The following is a 20,442-nucleotide window of genomic DNA, read 5'->3' on the forward strand; positions in this document are numbered from 1 at the left end:
CCTTATAATCCAAACACATGTTTAGTGTGAGGAGAACTAAATTACTGGTATAGGCAGGAATTTAGGGAGCACTATATAGAGACAACATAGAGATATAGTCACATACATGACTTTTTTAAACTCTCTTGACTAGCTACCGAGTCCTGAAACTCAGATTACTTGTTTTCCATCATAAATTACAATTTTAAAATGAAGCAGAATCACTCTGTACGGTCTATAGCCAACATTTTCATATTAATTTCGAACACCTCAGCTTTCAGTCGGACTCCTGAGAGTCACCAAAATGTGTCTCTGGAACCAGCCCTGTACTGACAGACCCGTGGTAAACGCGTTTAATCTCAAACTGAGCTGCCATCAACTGCCTTCATTTCACTGAGACCGGGGACAAAGAATCTCACGAACTTCAGAGAGCTCATCAGACCGTATTTACCAACACTGTTAACGTGGAGGCAACGATGCTGCTGGTCAGCTCTTACCAGGAAAAGGTTGACAGGGCTGGAAGAAAAATGCTGGGGGCTAGTCGGGAATAGCACGGGGAGAAAGCTCCTGCGGAGCCGATAGAACCTTGCACCTCGTGCGTTCCAAAGCCTGACTTTTCCACGTGGGTCGCCGGCGGGGCAGAGCAGAGCAGAGGAAGCCAGGAGCGCCTGCACGCTGCAAGAACAGCATTGGAAAGCACCCCAGCCGGGCAGCAGGTGTGCGGAGGGCTCTCTACACCTGCAGGCGCAGGGGGCGAGGGGTCAGGCTCCCCGGCCGTTCCGCAGCCGGGATTGCGTCAGCGCCGGCGGCGGCTCCGCCAGGAGGGCCGTGCCCGCCCCGCAGGACGGCAGGGCCGCGGCGGCAGCGCCGGGCTGCCCGCGCCCCAGCCCGCCAACCCCGCGGCCGCGGACCCGCTCCCACCGCCGGCGTCGAGGTGGGACGGCGCGGGCGGCTCCAGACTTTACCTGGGGATATACCTCGCCTCGTCCCCGAGCCGCACCTCGAAGTCCTTCCAGGGCTGTTCCAGCCCCGAGGCGACCCAAGCCGCTGACGCCGCCTCCTCCTCCATGTCCTCGCCCCCAGGCTCGCTGCCACCGCGCTGCGGCCGCGTGGCGCCGCGGAAGCCACGGGCGAACTCCGGGAAGGTGATGGCCCCGTCGCGGTCGCTGTCGAGGCGCTGGAAGATGGCCTCGGCCTCGGCCGGCCGGACCCGCAGCTCGGCGCAGAGAGCGGCGAAGTCCTCCCGCTCGATGCGGCCCGAGCCGCTGGCGTCGCACGCCAGGAAGAGGGCGCGCAGGTGGGAGAGCTCGTCACCCCCCGCCTCGGGATCCATCGGCCGGCGCCGGCGGCGCGGAGACTCCGGGCACAGGCACAACGCGATGGGATCGGGTGGGTGGCTGCCCTACCTGCGGCTCAGCGGGGCGGGCCGGGTCCTGCCCCGCCCCGGCGCCCCGCGGGGCCGGGCACGGCCCGGAGGCGGAACGCAGGTGTCGGCTCCGGCCGGGGCAGGTCCCGGGCAGGGCTGCCGGCAGCCCCGGGGGAGCGGGGCGGGCCCGGGCCGGCAGCGGCCCCGCCGCCTCACGGAGTGCAGCGGCGCGGGGTGCCCCTGGGCCCAGGGTGTTGCGAACGGCACAGGTAACCACAGACGGCAACGCAGGGTAAAAAGCATGTCTCACCCCCCTGCAGCACTCAGATGTGAGTCCTGATACTCGGGTGTTAAACCTAACTTCCGTTTTCCAACATAATAAAAACACTGTTCACGGGAGACCCAGGACTCACATGATGATACAAAGTTTGAACAAATAAATTCTCACTGACACGAAGTCTTATCTTGTGGGTAGTTCTATCTTGTGCTTACAGGTGTATCACCACCAGTGATTTAGAAATGTGGATTGTTAAAATACCATCTGAAACTGAAAATGCACAAGATGATCCAAATCAATAAAACAGGGGAAACAGCTTTTCAGTGCTTTGTGAAGAGCTAGTGCCTTCCTTGACAGAAGTCAAGATGTCTTGCCTGTGGAAGTCAGGCTCAAGACTGAGATTCCATTTGAATCCAAGGGATATTTTTATATCATTATTTATTTCCCTGCACTTACTCTTGTTTATGTCTACCTGCAAATGTAAATAAAATACCTCAGTTGTGATAAACAGACTACAAATCGAACTGCCAAAACGGCATTTTCCTTATTGACCAAAACATAGCCTAATTATGTGATCCAGCAAAGCACAAATTGTCCATCTGACCTTTCCTTAGAATAAACCTCATACTGTAAATGGGAACTATAAAGTACTCCTCTGCCTAAGATAAGGAATGCCCTCAAAGAGATTTTTTTTGACAGCTTTTGATTATTAACCCATAAAGATTAGATGGCTAACAATCTTTATTTAGACAATAAAAAGGTTTGTAAAATGTTCCCCACACTTTAAGAAAATATAGCTGTTAAAAAATTTGGAATATTGAGTTTAAGCTTAAAAGTATGAGATAGTGGAAACACTTAAATCTATGATTTTATAAATCTTTATTACTATTTGTATTTCCAACACATAATTGCAAAACTACTAATAGTAGTAAAGTGGTGTCGTCATCAGTTTCTTAGTGTTTTAATAAAACAGAATTTATTTAACAAAACTATTCTTCTTGTTCCTTCTTCTGTTCTGTGGTCATTTATCTGTCCATCAAATTGTTATACCCAAGGTGTGTCATGGGGCCCTTAAGGCGTTGATGAAGGGTTGCTCAGCATCAAAAAGAGAGAAACTTCTCTTGCATATACAACCCAGTTCCCCATTCATAGGGGCTGGGGCATTTGGCTTTCAGAGTGGATGAGCTCCTGAGGTGAACTGCAACAGCCTCATCCTGGTGTGAGTGTGTCCGAGCAGCCAGACAGGGAGTTCCCACTCAAATCAATGTGCTCGCCTTGTTTGCTTTTGTGGCTGCCGATTGACATTGGTCAGTTATTGGTCAGTTATCCTTATCCCACCCACACTTTTACATACTCTTGTGTGTATCTTTAGTGGCAGTCACTGCCTTGGGCTGCTAAGTAGAGGGCGTAGACTTTGGACGTGTAGTCCCTCTGGTGGTTTTTTTCTTATTTTTTTCCCTGTTAGAGGAGGTCTGTCACACGAATCTCAGGCACTGGCATGAAGCACAGTGTATCATTTAGCACTGCCATGGCATAGGTATATTCTGCAAAACAGATCATGCTTGCAATGTTTCACGATACTACACAGCCCATGCTTGCTTGCCAGGCCATGGTTTAGTTGAATAGTTCTGACACAACCTCACAAAGATAATAAATGGTTTATTTGTTAAGACCAAATAATGAGTGGCAAGATCAGGATTCCCAGCAGGCAATGGCAAAACAGTGCTTTCTTCTGAAATCATGTCCCTGTTCTCAGAATGACCTGCTCTTCAAATCCAGTTCTAAATTAAATAAATATGCAAATACAAGACACTGTTTATGTGGCATAGTAGTTTTAAATTCATAAGAGATGTTTTAAATTCATGCATAAGATTCTTATAATACTTAATTGAATACCATGCGTTCAATTTTTAGTCTATCATCTGTTCTACTTCACTGTGCCATGAAACTCTGAAACTAGCCCAAGCATTTATTTGGCTGAAGAGGCAGAAGAGAAAATTAAGTCATTCTCAGGAACTTGAGAAAGACCTAAGGCAACAGATGAACAAGAAGGGATTCATTGTGTCACCACAAAAGCGTCCTACAGTACTTGGTGGAAAAAGTCTCTGTTATAGAGACAGAGGTTAAATGCTACAGATAGGAAGAGACAGGTAAGCCAGAAAAGAAAGGCATGGCAACACATGACACCAAGACCTATTGTCCCAGGAAGTAGAAGAGCAGAGGAGCTGAGCTGACCAGTGGGATAAATTGTGGAACCTTGGAATGCTATTTGAGCATATGTGGTCTTTGAAAGTAACTCTGCAGAGTTATGCAGAAACCCAAAAAAAGCTGGAGTGCTGTGCTCCAGGCAGATTCCATGCCTGAACTAGCAGCCCTCTTCCCAACCCTTTCTATATGTTGTCTTAGGAACCTACAGGAAGATTTTTAACTAGGAACATCAAGCACTGAAAAGTTAGGAAATAGAACATAAATTGGAACAGTTATTCACTGATTTACTGTTCATCATCATTGTTTGTGGACTTGGGCATTATCTGCAATGTCACCCATACTATTCTGATCTTCTACTGAGGACAGAATATATCTTTTGGATATATCTTTTATATATCTTTTTCCTGCATAGTTGAACTAAATTTCCCAGCATTAGGGTTGGCTGAGAAAGAAAATGTATCCCTCTGTGGTTGCAATTACTCTCTTATTCACCTTTTTCTGGTTTACAATTGGACAATTTAAGCAATTTAGCACAAACTGTGAAATCCACTTGGAAAAGTACATGACATCAAGAGAGCATAAGTAAAATAAAATCAGCCAGTGATATTGAAAACAGTTCATATCACACATAGGTATCATATTAGCCTCTGAAAACCAATTACATAAACCTACTCCAATTTCTACCCCCCCGCAACAAAAACTTTACCACCTGTACAAGTCACTATACATCTCAAGGCATCACAATCCCGGTGATTTCAAAGCATTACAATCCTGTCTCTACCTTTTGTACCTACTTGCACATCACCCCAACCATCAGGAGGGGAAGTACAGTGTCCACAGGGGAGAGTACAAGGGGAGAGGAGGGTGATGTGCAGAGCAGTCTGGGAGGTCTCCAGGGGATGAGCTGTGGTAGTTGTTCTTCCTCCCCTATGGTTTCCATTTTTTGCCATTCTCTTACAGTGTCTTCCTTTGCACTTTTTAGTACTTAGATGCCATTTTCTTTGCTTTGATGCATTAAACTGTGCTTTGATGGCATTAAACTAACTGTTTACCTGGTTCTACCCTGGCATGCACTTTGTGTGGAACACATACGGTAGGTGCACATAGTAAATGCAGAGTCTGGACAGATCATAGAACATTTCTAAATGCTCTCATTCTCTTCTGCATAATTTTTAGTACTACTGAATATGACTCACCCTTACTATCTGTAATTGCAAACTAATAGTAATGTATGTGGTAGCAGACATCATGTAGACTGTATTTCTCAGATAAACTGCATCATTATGAGTTCTTAATGGGAAAAGGCACATCTGTGTCTTTAAAATCATAGTCCAGGAAATTAAAAAAATAATATTTTTGAAAGAACACAATTTTATGCTTTGGCTTTGTGAAAAAATGAGACAAAAAGTGACAATAAAAGTTCTTTGTCTAAGAAGAGGTACATTTAAAAGCCAAAAATGTTTCTCAGGATATAAAGATTTTTTTTTTTTTCTCCTAAAAATGTAGCCATTCAGACAATGAATTTGTGAAAGACCTTCATGGTATTATAACACTTTAACAAACTCCAGATCATGACTTCAGCCTTTCAGGTGAAGGATCTTCAGCCTGCAAAAGACAAAAGAGACCATTGATATTTAAATATCAAAGTACCCAAGGAGCTTTTGCAGAAATTATGAAGTATTGACAGTCTTTTTAAAAGCTTTTTAAAAGTCTGTATGATCAACTGAATGGCCAGGGAGATGCTGAAATGACTGATAATGACTGTTGGGCCTAATTTGGACACGTCACCCTCATGCTGCTCTAATGAGTTCTCCAGCCCCCCCAAAATAACAAGACGGTTCTAAACACGTTATTACATTATGACAGTTCTCAAAATCTGTAATGCTTTTGAGTAACATAAACAGCTAGCAATAAATATTTATGAATTTCATCTTTTACAGGAAACTTTCCTTGGACTGGGTAGTCTACATAGTTTTTTCAATTCTGATAGTCAAAACCAAATCACATCCACTGATGAAACTTCTTTGTTTTTAAGAAATGGACATCTCAAAATGCAATTCCCTGTGTGCAAATCCTGTTAACAATGAACACTGCTGAAGACAGAGGATAGGAGTGTCCTTTTTAGGACAGAGATAAACAGTGTTAGGTCAAACAGACGTGCCTCCTTCCAGTTAGGATTAGCTTTGACCTTTTTCTGCAAAATGATGCCAAAGCTCCTTCAAAAACAGAGCAAGGTCCAGGTTTCTCTTGCAAACACAATGGTCACTGTTTCACCCTCTTCCTATATCCCTTTCTTGCTCAATGTGTTGGAACAATTCCCCAGAAGCAGAAGATTCTAGTTCAAATCACTGCCTTGCCTGAAGGGAATTAAGGTTACCATTCTTTTTCCTCATACAAGTGTCATAACCACAAAGATGCTGGAGACAGTGATGGAATTGAGAAGCACACAGCTGCTTAAAGCCACTGCCAAGCATCTGTGTTTTACAGTGCATTATAACTAGACAAAAAGTCTTTGGTGAAAATGCTAGGCGATAATTTTCCATATGTCAGTTGATCACTAATCCATCTTTTATTTCTCCCTGTCTGGTAAAAAAAAAATCCTACATTATTTTCACAGATTCAGACTAAATGGTATCTATTCAATTACTTGAGCAGCTGTAAGATAGTCTGAAATGTATTTACTTACTTAGAGCAAGAACTACTTAAATCGGTTCAGACAGAGAGGAAGACTGAATTCATCCCCAGTCTTGTGTGTAATGTTGTTACCTTCAGGTTTCTTCTCAAAAAAATACATATTTAGTATGTCTTCCTACTTTAACCTAGGCAAAAGTGGCTGGCACTGTTTCACATAGTGATACCTTCTACTATTCATGTTAGGCAAACTCTGTGTACCATCAACAGGGCAGGCCTTAAAAGAATGAGGGAAGAATGTCTCACTTGTGTATCCTAAGAGGGTTTTTTTGCTGTTGAGCTGCTCAGTACCCACAGGGCCATTGGACTTTCCAACAACTTGAGGCTTCTGGACAGTATTCCTGGGGAAAACATCACTGGTCAATGCTGCAGTGACTGTGGTTTTGGATGGCGACAAGGCCAGCAGCCAATCCTCACGCAGCCACTTGCTCACTCCTCCACCAGCAGGATCAGGGACAGAATTGGAAGGGTAAATGTGAGAAAACTTATGGGTTGAGATAAAGACAGTTTAATAGGGAGAGCCAAAGCCACACACACAAGCAAAGCAAAGCAAGGAATTAATTCACTGCTTCTCAAGGACAGGCAGGTGTTCAGCCATCTCCAGGACAGCAGAGCCCTATTACACATAAAGTGACCTGGGAATATAAATGCTATCACTCCAAACAACCCTCTTCTTCCTCACACTTTATATACTGAGCATGATGTCATATGGTCTGGAATATTCCTTTGGTCAGTTGGGGTCACCTGTACTGGCTGTTTGCCCTCACAAGCTCCTAGACACCCCTAAAGACCTCACCAGTGCAGCCGTACAAAAAAGCAGAGAAGCCCTGCTATGTAAATCCTGCTCAGCAACAACAATTTCTATGTTATTAACCCTGTTTTCAGCACAAATCCAAAACACAGCTCTGTGCTAGCCACTGGGAAGAAAATTAACTCTACCCCAAGCCAAAACCAGATGGTTTTTCTGTCCCCTTGACTGCATCTAAGGATTCTGTAAGTGTCAATTCCCAGACAAAGACTCTGAAACTCAACTACCTACGCTGTTCAGTTGTTTAGAACCATCTCTGGCACTGGCTGCAGCACAGCTAGCATCCCCCATGATTGTCTGTCTTAATGAACAGTGTTTGGGAGTTGGGATAATCCAGTTTTAATGTGGCCAATGTAGCTGCCCTATTTTGGAAGGTATGTCCAGTTCAATAATAAAGTAGACACTGCCATGTCCACTGACCTCAGTACCAGAGAACAGTCCAGGTTTTTTAATTTACAAGGGTAGGGAAAGAACCTCTTTCCCTTTTTATTTATAAAATATAGGCCTTTTTATTTATAAAAGGTCAGAATAACATTTGAGACGATAATCCTATTAGAATTTACTTCCTGAATATATTGTACTTTACAAAAGTTCAAATCTAAATGCTGAATAATTGTGCACACAGACAATTTGGTTTTTCTCTACCTAAGAAGGGTTAATTTTGTGTAATGAGAGACAAGTGCATTCAAAAACCCTAAGTAATTTCTTATCTCAATGCATGACCAAAAAAAATTGCCATATAAAACATTGGAGAGGTGGACAAAAATGGAGATGTACTAAAGCATTCCTAAAGGATCTTCTAAACAGGAAAACATTAAACAAACTTAATGGGGGATTTAAACAAAAAGATATTAAAGATTACATGAATCAGAGCAGAAAAGTAACAAACTGTAAAATAATCACCAAGTTATAAAGCCACACTAATTTTTCCTTTCTACCAATTTAAGGTTCTTCTTCTCTCAGTATGGAAATTGCAGAAAAGACAATTCATCTCAGCAACACAGTATAAAATCAGAAAGGAAAAAAGATAATTCATTCTATTTAACATTCCTTCCACTGAAGGGTTACCTCTCAGCTGTCCCCAAAGCATAAAGAAAAATAATATGTTCTTATGAGCCCAAATCTATTAACAGACTTGGAATACACTTTCCTCAATATTTACACAACTGGAGAAGACTACAAAAATAAATATTCCAATGTATTTTTTTCTACAGGTGAAATTGCCTCCAAGTAATTACTCAAGAACACCTATGAAAGGTCAATTCTGTGTTTGTAATGTAAATGCTTTTGGTGACAGGCTGACCCTATTACTAGAGCACCTGAATTCTGAAACCCAAAAATAACAGCTGATGCATGCTCAGCTGCATAGAATTAGGCTTGAGCCATGATGAGGTTTAAGTGCTTTAGCTGACAATACTACAGGACTAAAAGCTGTGGGATATTATATTTTATTCCTCTTTGCAGCTGTATGGCAGTTGAATGTGCTCTGGTGACTCCTGGGGTTTTTCTCCAGCACAAAGAGGCCATTGCGTTCTCGCACCTGATACGGGAGGAAAGACGCCTCATGTCTTTTGGTCTTCAGCAGAAGTAAGGGCAGCTCTAATTTCAAATAGTCACTGTGAACCAGTAATTTTCAAACTAAAATTATGGATAATTTTGAACACAGAAATTGGAGGGGGAAGAAAAAGAAAAAATATAACAACTATTCACAAGAAATCCAAGAACCAGAAAAAGTTATGCTCTTAGCATACAATTTGTTAAATGTAGCAGATCTGTTGTAGCAGTGCCATAGATTTTCATAATTGTTCTTACCTTGAGGATAAACCTTTTTAAAAAGTTATATTTAAATAGAACATAATCTTTTATTAAAAATCCTTTTCTTCATGAATTTCTGTGCTGCGTAATTTTAAATATAGTACTTAAAATAACTATATCATAATACTGTAAAAATTCTATCTATTATAGCTAAAATTTTGAAAAAGTAATGGACTACATATAAAAGTGAGTAACAGCAGTTGTTATGAATGAGTATAACACAAATATAATGCAGTGCAAAAAAATTCCTGTAAGAGTAACACAATCTGACTGCATTTTAAAAGTTAGCTGTGAATGGCTTTTAAAACACATTTTGCACTTATTGACAATAATAATGCTTTCATATTTGAATTAAATCCTCAGGTTCTGAAAGGAAATGCTGCAGCCGTAATCAAAGACTGAAGGTACTCAAGTCCTTGCTTGTCTTCTGCAGTTACTAGAGAATATTTTAACGGCACCTAAAGTTACATCTCTGCAGAAGCTGAGCTTCACACATTCCAGACTGACCAAGACAAAGCTGGCCAACAGAACTGAGACCACAAACAAAAACCAAGCTAATCCTATGTTCTTCCAGGTGTCTTTAAAAACAACTTCATGGGTTCTATAGGCATAGAGATCTACACATAACACCATTCAAAGCCTCAGTCAGCTTTATTTTTGGAAAATCATAAATAAATATTTAAATGCAGAATATTTCAACATTACTAACATTGATGAAGTTTCAGTTTAATTTTCTATGCTTTAGAAAAGTCAAAGGAAAGGAAATAATGTATAAATTGGCAAAGGAAAAACCTCTGGAAAAACAGCAAGATTTGAAGAAAATTTTAACTAAGGGAGAATTTTAATGTATAGAATTTGAAAGAGGTCTTCCAAATGCAACCTAAAGTCCCTTTACAATTCTTCTGAAAAATAAGTAAGTCATACCATCTTACATTATTTTACTTTTCCTTAAGGAAGGGTAACATAAATGAGAAGGCAAAAGACATGGTTTTGGTTTCAACTATTCACTTGTTTCTCTAGTGCTTTACCATTAAAACTACTGCTATGTAACAGGAGACACCAGATATCTCACTTGTGGCTCAGGCCTCGTAGGGACCAAACTGCCTTGAAAATACGTATTAAGGTTAGGGACTGACTAGAATTATTCACTAAACACCTTCTGTATTCTGCAAGAAACCAGACTGCACCTTAAGCTGTCCATTCATCCCAAAGGAGTCACACACGACAAGGTGGTAGGTTTTATAGCTGCTCTCACACAGCAAATATACACCCAGATAAGAAAGTCCCTGTTTAAATTTCTCATCATAAGCTTGAACATGCAGTGTGCAGGAAAGTTTATGGTGTGATTATTTACTGAAACTAGTAGCATACAAAAGACGAGCATTTCTCCTGAAGAGATTATATCTTATACATCTTGTATTACTTCAAACATTGTTCTTAATACCAGTTTCCTCCAACATATCTCTTTCTTTCTGATAAAAAAATCTTTTTGAAATTATCATGATTATTCTTTTTTTTACTTCTTCCAAATATTTTCCTTTCATCTGAAGAAAAAACAAAATCAGTTCTTTCATATTCCCTGCTTCTAATGCCATTTCTATTATTTTAAGCACAAGAGGAGCTCCCCTCTCCATGCACTGCAAAACAACTTCCATCTGTCTTCATGTTTTGCAAGACTAGACTCACTTCCCTCTTACAAAATTTGAGAGTTAAAAGTAAGAGGGAATTCATATTTAGTACAAGACATGCATGTGAGCAGAGGAAGAGATATTTGAAAGTGATAAATAGCTGGAGAAGAACTGTCAGGAATACCACTGAAACTTTAATTACAGGATATGGATCCTGTCAGATTTGTTTATATTTGGTTGCACTTAGCAACCACCTGTCATGCAGCCATATGTGGACATATAGGAAATTGAAGAATTCAATACGCAAGTACTTGTCATATGATCCCAGTGCTTAACCAAGTTAGTTTAAAGCTAGATATCCCTAAAGGACACGCTACCAGTCATGATGAAGAGTTTGCTGGATAACTGTGATATCCAACCCAGGAAAGCAGAAGTTTCCTCTATGCTGGCCTGCCTAGGTGCAGTCCCACAGGGCTACCTGCAGGGCCCCTGTGCTCCTATTTCAGTCCAGCCATCAGACTGCCACAGGCACCTGCCAGTGTCACTGTGGGCTACTCCAAAATCAGTGCAGTACTTCTGTTTTCTTAAACTGTGAAATTCAGTCAGCACTGTGAAATGTACAGTGGCTACACAGACTGTGTTTGCTAGCTCTGAAAATCAGGCTAATCTTAAATTTGTTCTGTAACTGGTGCCTAACCTTGGAAGAGGAAACTCAAGACTAAAGATTATGTCATAATTACAAAGGGAGATAATATTTTCATTATGTTAGAAAGGTTTTCATACTAAAATGGTATTAGGCAATGACTTTGTTTCCTACTGACAAAACTAGCTGAAGCTTGCCACAAAAAGTGTAAAACCACACACACAAAAATATCAGATAGATTTCTGTGAGGCAGTCTGGAGAGTTAGATGCTCCTGTGGCAAGGTCTTATACTCTACTGGGTTTCCTTGAGATTAGTCAGGGCTCCAGTCCATCACAAACAGTTCCAATTGACTGTGAGGAGCAGAGTCCTGCCTAAGCTTTGATAAATATTATTTTATGATAATACTGCATGATATGAAATAGGAAGATCAGATGAAGGATCAGCAGTTCATCATATATAAAAAAAATTGTTATAGAATCAAAGAATCATGTCAGTCTAAATAAATATATCAGTCAGATTCAACCTTAACAGAAAACATTTAAGCAACCTCAGAGTTTTTAAAACATGCATGATTTGTTTTTGAAGAAAATCAGATAGATGGGCAAAAATTTGTTTCCGTCAGCCTAATTTATAACACACATTGTTTACACAGAATGCTGAAGAACTCTTTGAGGACAGTACAGCTGATTACTAGTACTCTCCTCTCTTCTTGCTAGTGTAATTTATTTTAAGGAATGTGCCAGAGAAAAAAACTTGTCAAATTATGAAAAAAAAGTCCTTTGCTGGAATGGACCAGCACTGTGCCCAAGTGGCAGTAGTTTCCACTGGATGATATTACTACAATATCTGAAGTATGTCATCCTTACCAATAAATAATGCATAAATCGATTTCTCAGGTGTGAGCTGCTTCAAACAGATAAAAATTGGTTCCTATTGCTCAGTTTCTTGCAATTAGTTTAACTGTGAACAATTAATGAAATTCTGAAAACGTTTACAAAATGCAGCCTTTAGGAACTATGAATTACCTACCCCTAAGAGAGATCAGATATTTCCCCCTTTTTACACAGAAAACAGCTTTTCAAATTCATAAGACCTACAAGATGACCCACCTGTGTGTTTCAAAGAATCAAGTCTTAAAAAGAGGGAGACGATGCTTAGTAGGGGACTACCACATGTAACCCATATGCACCACCTTCCCCCAAGAAATCCTTTTATTTCCCAGAAACTTCATACAAATTGAAATTACAGTTCAGCCATTTGTACAGAATTTTACACATGCCTGGCAGCCTGATCAAAGGAACTGCTTTCTGTGGCTACCAGATATTAGGACATCCCAGGCTTCCTCAATTATAGAGGCAGGATGTGCAGTGAGCCTGCACATCCTCCAGGCACTGGACCCTTGTGTACCCAACCAGCACAGCTAACACAGTAGGTTCAAATCTTGTTCCACTTGCTGCCTGTGTGCTGACCACTACAGAGTGTCTGTGCTCACATGTCAGTATTTCCCAAGTGAAATTCAGCTCGCTCACAGTCTCACCCTATCGATTAACAGACTTGAGTGAGTAAAATGTGCTAGATATTAGCATTAATCGTTTAAAATAATAATTTTATGATGGGCTACCTTTTTGTCTTAAGATAATCTTTTAATGTGCATTCATTTATATGTATTTATATATATATATTTGTATATATTGATGCTAAAGATTATAGTTTTAAACAAGATTAACAGAAGCGGAACCATTCACAGTCCTATGAGAATAAGAAAAAAATTTCCTTATAGAACATTTTTTAAAAACATGTATATTAAGAGGATCATTTGAGTACTACTCATCTTTTAAGTAGCTAATAACATGGAACCATTCTGTACTTATTGTATCCACAAAAACACACCAAAAAAACCAAAAACAACAACAAAAAAGCAGTTCCCACAATCCTGGAGCGCAAAAAGGATTTTTTTAAAATTCTGCCAAGAGGATGTGAACAGAAGAAACGGACACAACTAAGTCATAGGGAGCAGTATGCCCAGGGAGGAGGTGGAGTCACCATCCCTGGAGGTGTTTGAGGAGAGGCTGGATGTGGCACTCAGTGGCACGGTCTAGTTGACAAGGTGGTGTCTGGTCAAAGGTTGAACACGATGATCTTAGAGATCTTTTCAAACCTAACTGGCTCTGTGGTTCTAACATATGGCAGCTGGTTGGCTGATGTGTGAAGTTAAAAATGGTAGCTGTCATCAGTTTGGACAGAAATCGTCTGACACAACCCTTCAGCTGGAAGAGTTAGTCCAGACCAGGAGGAGTGATATGCTCCATGCTCCTGTACAGATCCAAAGTGTGTAAAACAAGCAGAAATCATCATTTTAGACTGCATTGAGTTCAGCAATTGCCTCAGTTGACTCACAAGACTGACATTTACTAGTATTTTCACCCATTGCCCAAACACCATCAGAGAAGTTTTCTGTCCCTGAAGTCAGACAGGTGCTGGTGTCAAGACTGGATTTCATGACTCAAATTCAATTCATCTATACTTGTTGCATAATAAGGATGTTCTGAACCAGTTGGGTGAACTTTTTGTTAGAATAAACTCAGAGAACAGCATTTCCTACCAACAAATCACAGCGAGAAATTTACTATTGAATAAAATACATTGACTGTCTGACCTATTAAATCATCTGCCTCCTCTCCCGCCAAAAATGGTTTTTACCTAAAACTCAGCTCCACTACATTTCAGAAGAAATCTATATTAACATCTACATAATCTTTGACTTCATTCACGTTATCTTTTTATTTGCTGCTCTCCACCCTAAGCAAGCATCTCAGGAAAGGGACTGGCCACTGGTTATAAACAAAAGACAAATAGGTCTCATCTGGCTGGGCTTCTCTGTCCTCTGCGTCACACTTATTTATAATAACGAATGGAATGTCAGAAACATACACACATACAAAACACAGATTTAGATGTTTTCTGATTCCATGCATTAGAAGGAAATTCAATGACAAGCCAGCAAGGTTGCTCCAGAGTACTCCTTTATCTGGATAGTTAAAAAATGTCACAATTCACAACTTTAATTTTTCTGTTTATTCTTTAGTTACCACACAGCCAGGATTCCTTTTATCACAGGGTGGCACATGCATTCTTACACCTCACTGTCAATATATTTTATGTAAAAAAATTATTTTGTTTTTTAACCAGCAAGAAATTGTAACACACATATGCGTAGTGTACTCCTTTTGCTTCTCAGATTTGTATATTATGAAAAAATATAAATATACAGACTTTTTGCAAAAATTAGGTAGTTTTCCCTCATTCTACTGCATCTTGTTGCTTTATTTCTCCAAATATCATGTTAACATAGATTTCACTGTTAACAAACTCTTAATGTTTCAGAGAGTTTGGTTGTTTTTCCTAGCAAATTATTTGCCTGTTCTATATTCCAAAGTATAAAAGTCTTGTAGGCTGATGTTCAGGTTCTTACACAGGATATCAACCAGTTGAAATTGTATAAAGCCAAGAAATAAGCCATTCATACATTCAGTTCTTTTCTTCCATGTTTGATTAGCTCTGTTATAGCACAGAAGCCTTTTAAAGAAGAATTTGTGCAGTCTTGAATCTGTCAGATGGTGACATGCTCAAGCAGAACTAATTCATGTTATGATTCTTCAATGTATAACTCATAAACACGTCTGGAATAAAACCTGATATTTCACAAGGGGATGTAAATACATGTAAGGGCAAGGTATATTAAGGAGATATTCCCTAACAGAGAGAGTAGGGAAATTGATGGGGTTTTGCCTTATCTCTTGACTTGTCTCAAACCTGTGGCCAGGTCACTTTTCAAAGCTCAGTCTACACTAAAAGCTCTGAATAGGCCTGTGTTTCTGGAGTGTGAAAAACACACCTCCAACCAGCTGCAATGATTAATGCCCTCGGGTAATCACAACCCAGCTGTCAAAACCACTAGGTTATCACCAGGTGTTATTCCGCATAGAAAAAAGCTTTACAGTTCTGCAAAACAAGCACTTTTTTGCAGCATCTACATCCCCATTTCAGGAACAGTTTCCTTGGATATTATAATACTATCTTTTACTGTATTTTGCAACCAGGATATTTAAAGTATCATCAGTAATCTGGCATCCATGGGCAGAAGTACCTTGAAAACTGAAATGCAAAAATTAATGTCTATTTCTCCAATCTTGCATGGAAAAAAAAGAAAAATAATTAAGAACAGAAAAGAGAACAGACAAGCGAACACAAGACAACAACAACAAAAAACACAACAGCAAAACAACTGAAAGCTGACAATCTCACTGGCTTCAGATTTTTCTTTTTAATAGAATTCTACCAGAACATTTAAAAATACATAGGCATGTATATATATAAACCTACATACCTCGTGTACTACATATTTTTCATATACAAAGTGTAGACTTAGATGTGAAAAATTAGCTGTGTTTGCGCTACCTTATGAGTGTTTAGTTACATGATTTTTATGTTGCAAAACTAAATAAGTATTTCTGTAGGTGTGAATAGGGTACACCTTTGCAAAACTCTATCTGCTTATTGATATGGCTGTATGCTGCTGAGTTTCACTTTAGTTTAAGTTGTTACAGCTCAGTGTAATATGATAGCAATGCCCTTGTTCTCTATATTCTAGTCCCGTGTAACTTGTTCATTAGTTAAATGTGGAGTAGAAAATAATGGATAGTAAAGGTGATTTTTGTTTCCTTGGACTGTTGTTACAAATAAAGTTATAAACTGGAAGAAGCTAGGACATTCATATTTTGTTCTATCAGTTTTAAACCCCAAAACCCTAGCTGTAAGTTAAAATGGATTTTAATTCAACTTAAATTCGTTGGAGGAATGCTCTACTCAAGGGTGATTGGTAGGTAGCTTCATATACCATTTTAGAGCATAAATTGGAACTTGTAGCTCCCACGCTGCTCTCTGCTCAGCCTCAGGGGCTGTGAAGCATCAGCTGTGGGCAGCAACAGCAAGCGTTTCTCTCACAGGTATTTCATCTTTAATTAGTTCCCGGTGTGGCAGCACACTCCACACCCACTCTTATGGACAACCAGTGTGTATCTACCGTGTGTGTGAGGACAGCCAGCGCCTGGATTTGCGTCCTCCCTCGCCTCCTGTTCAGCCAGTTAAATCCCCTGTGCCAGCCCCAGTGGCGCAGGGAAGCCTTTGGGAGCTGCGCTGCTTCGCTCTGTCCTCTGAACAGAAGGCAGGTTCACAGCTGATAATCATATTACAAGGCTATCGTTAATCACTCCTCACAAAGCAATCTAAAGGCCTTTGTAAGTTCTGCGTTCTTCTCTTGGTTACAGTCCACTGAATACCAGTGTCTGTGAACAGAAGCCAGGTATTATGGGCTGCCCCACTCCAATACCCCCTGTGGTTTTCCTCTGGTTGACGTTCTGTCCCCTTGGAAACTGAATTCTTTCTACTCCTGCGCTGAAACCTATTCACTCCAGTAGAATGAAACCAATTGTAAATGCCAGAAACTTTACTGTGGTGCCACAAATCATTTCTCTGTAAGACAGGATACGAACACGAATTTCCAATGAAAACAAAAAAGTTTGTGTTAATCAGTGAAAGACACATTATTGTTCTCCTATGCAATAAAACACTGAAACAGGTTTCTATTGTATTTTTGATAATTTTAAAATCAATTACCAAGTAATGGTTTACCTATGCAATCTTCAAATCATTAGGTACTACAAATAAAATATGTCTATTGAATTGGCTCATTGGACTCCAGTTAAATACTGTAGTTTCTTTCCTTCTCTTGCTTTCATATTTGACATGATATATATATTAACAAGATTGAAAATTATTTATCATTTTAATCCAATATTCTCCCCCTACTCATCTGCCAAGATAATTTTATGTTTTCTGGGATTGTGTTATCATCACACTTGACCGGTAAAGAACATATCTTTCCAGTGACCTCTGGGAATAAAAGTGTCATGATTAGTCCCATTAGCAGTTAATAAAAATATGAACTGAAGAGATGGATATGGGAATTCTTGAGTTGCTACAGAGCTGTGCAATCAGCCAGATTTTTTCAGGTTTGCTAGAAAACACTGGAAAGAAGACCATATATAAACTTAAGATGAACCTCAAAATCTGTAAACAAAGAGGAAAGGAAAAACCTGTCTCTCACAGAAACCACTAATATCTTTTTATTTCCAGTAATGGAGGTTGTATTGGCTCTGAAATGTAGTTATATTAAATGAGCTTTGATTAGAAGAAAGAGTATTTGGTAGCAATATTAATTCTTAGCTCTGGTGCTGGGAAATTGATGTTTTATGAAATTTGGACTAAATAAAGTCCTCGTAAATACTGGAAAATATATCCTGTAACTGCTTTATCAGAGTGGATTTTTTTTTCAATTCATTCCTCTGAAACCTACAGAAAAAGATATGTAATGAAACAGTTATTGCACAAAAATTAACTGCTGCAGAAATCAATTAGCTATTCTTAGTAATCTTCTATGTCTTAAAATAATTTTACTGTTCAGTGTAAGATTTTATTAGGAAGACGCAGCCACAGCTAACCTTAGGAAGAAAACTAGTAGTTTTATGTAACTGACAATCTATCTACAGGCTAATTTCTTTTACCAGTAACTTTGGATTTGCTGCTAAAGGACTTGTTCACCTTACTTGGTTGTTACTCAGCTCAAACTACTGATCTGGGACATAATAAATATATGAAATATGTTAAATAGTTTGTCTATACCTGTGTGTTTGCAACTGTGCACTTACCCAGTTGCATATGAAGTATCAGTCTCTAACAAGACTATTTGAGTCCTGTTGTTGAGAGGTTTTCCACTACAACAATAATCAGTAGCAGCTCTGAGATTCCAACAGTCAAAATGTCAAAAGCTATCTTATTTTTTCACTTCTTGACTTTTGTGAAGCAGCATGGCATTACTCATACATACCCAGATTTGTTACCTAATCCTGACTGGCGAAGCCCTGCCACACCCCCTCAGTTTGGTTTCAGCTACAAAGACAGGAGCATCATAAGGACCACCACTGAAAACTGTAAACTGTAGAGGACCAAGAGCAAAGACTTTGAAAAGCTCAAAACATCTGTACTAAAACAAATCACTGCCTTCTTCTCTTGAAATAGATTCCAAACATTTTTTCATTTATTTGTAAATATTTACACATTGGATGTTTCCCTTGATTGCTTGTGAGAAGGACACAGAAAACAGTTTCAAAAACTTATTTGGTGTCTACTCTTAATCTGTCTTCAAGAGAGCTAGCATATTGCAGAGCAAGGTAAGATTGACTAAAAGAGAGTAGCTATTATATTTTGCTATTTTTTTTCCTTCCCTATTAATAATGAAATTTGATTATTTCTCTGAAAAATTCTTAAGGAATGGAAGTTACACATAGCACACTATGTTCTCCTCCTTTCAAAAATAAGCACTGGTTAGGGGCTTTTAGTCTTTCGGGACCCCTTTCTCCACAATTATATCTTTATACCTATTGCTGAGGTTTTATCTGCCTGCACATCAGGAGCAGTAGTCAGAAGGAAGCACAGAAGGCTCAATCAATTGCAAACATCTAAATTATCCAGTGTTATCTAACCTGTATCTTCCCTACAAAGTGCTGAGCACATATCCATTCATCTCCATTACCAATGATTTTGTCCAAATGACTGTAGTTACCTTATGTGATATTTGATGTAAATATTTTTCCCATCTTGTCAATCACTTTTCTTGTCCAAATAATACAATTTTTTTAACTTCCTCTTATTGCCACTTTTGTAGAAAGATTTCCTGTAACAAGGCATAAAATGCTCTAGCTACATCTCCTCTGGAAATATGTGGCTATCTTGTTAATAAATACACTCACATTGCATATAACAACTCCCAATAATATATGTTTCAAACACCAAATTCTCTGTGTCCTTCTGTAGTTCTGAGACAATTCCCTGGGAAGCCATTATAGATCTAAGCTCCCCAGTCTTACACTATGCTCACATTTACTTAACAGAAAATGCAGTATATTTTCTTTGTGGCATGAGGTCTTAACAATGGATTTCTTCTGCTTTTCTGTATGTTCCTGTTCACCAAATAAGTTGTGGATGTCCCACATCTCTGGAAGGTCAGGTTGGATGGGGCTTGTAGCAACCTGATCTAGTGAGTGGCATCCATGGCAGGTGGTTTGGTGATCTTTAGGGTCCCTTGCAACTCAAGCCATTCTATGACTGTAGGTATGCAAGAGTACATCTATGACAATTGCTACCTGTGAACATTTTCCTCTTCAATGCAGCAGCACAGAAAGAAAACTAAACCTAAATGAAATTGGATAGAAACATTTCTGAACTCAGTAGAGATCAGCTGAGTCAAATAAGCTTCAGGACCTTGGTTTTCTCCCTGGTTCTATACAAAATAAGGCTCTTACCTGTGTTGGGGGTTAGATTTGGGTTTTTTTTTCCTCTTCTCACAGAATTTTTTCCCATAAGTTTCCAAAAGCCTTGATGACTACTTAGTCAGAACAAAAAGAGTGCTTGAGGGATATGGCAGCACGAGGCTACACCTATTGTTTATGAGTCCCTGGGAGTGTCCCTCAGAGGGGAGAGATGATGAGCTTTGGGAAAGGCAAAAAAGACAGATCTGGGGGAAGGGGAGGCACTCTTGCTCTCAGCGCCGAGGAGGACAGTCAGGCTGCCCTCTGCCTCTGTCTCGTCCTGGGAAATCTATCGTCATCTGCTGTGTACCCGGGAATCCTGAACTCGCTTTCTCCAGCCTCTCCCCCCACCGCCGCTGCTTCTTCGGAGCTTTGAGGCTCTCCTGCTACTCTGTAGCCCTGCACTGCCCAGCCCTGTCAAGACACCCCTGCTGTTCCAGCTGCCAGCGCAGAGCTCCTCATCTCATCCACCGGCCCAGGACTTTCCTTCCTTCTAGTTCGGCCTCTCGGAGTCCTGCAGGGGCATCCAGATCAAACTGCTCTGGGCTTTTGTAAAAGAAAGCCCTCAAGGTTCTTGGTTCTGTTTATTATTGATGCTGT

The 20,442-nt window shown here is 40.0% G+C and overlaps 1 protein-coding gene across 3 annotated transcripts in view; it reads right to left on the reverse strand.

Annotated features, from left to right (window-relative positions):
* Window positions 1-1,693, reverse strand: part of RASEF (RAS and EF-hand domain containing) — a 35,353-nt gene extending 33,660 nt beyond the window's left edge. The window contains exon 1 of one of the 3 annotated variants that reach the window (XM_063421844.1): window positions 945-1,693. In XM_063421844.1, the coding sequence (XP_063277914.1) occupies window positions 945-1,312 (368 nt within the window). In that variant the 5' untranslated portion in view covers window positions 1,313-1,693. The remainder of the gene's footprint in view (window positions 1-944) is intronic. The other 2 variants (XM_063421845.1, XM_063421846.1) reach the window with 2 other exon arrangements.
* Between the last annotated feature and the right edge of the window lie 18,749 nt (window positions 1,694-20,442).

This window comes from Prinia subflava, chromosome Z (assembly GCF_021018805.1).
Source record: "Prinia subflava isolate CZ2003 ecotype Zambia chromosome Z, Cam_Psub_1.2, whole genome shotgun sequence".
Classification (NCBI taxonomy): domain Eukaryota; kingdom Metazoa; phylum Chordata; class Aves; order Passeriformes; family Cisticolidae; genus Prinia; species Prinia subflava.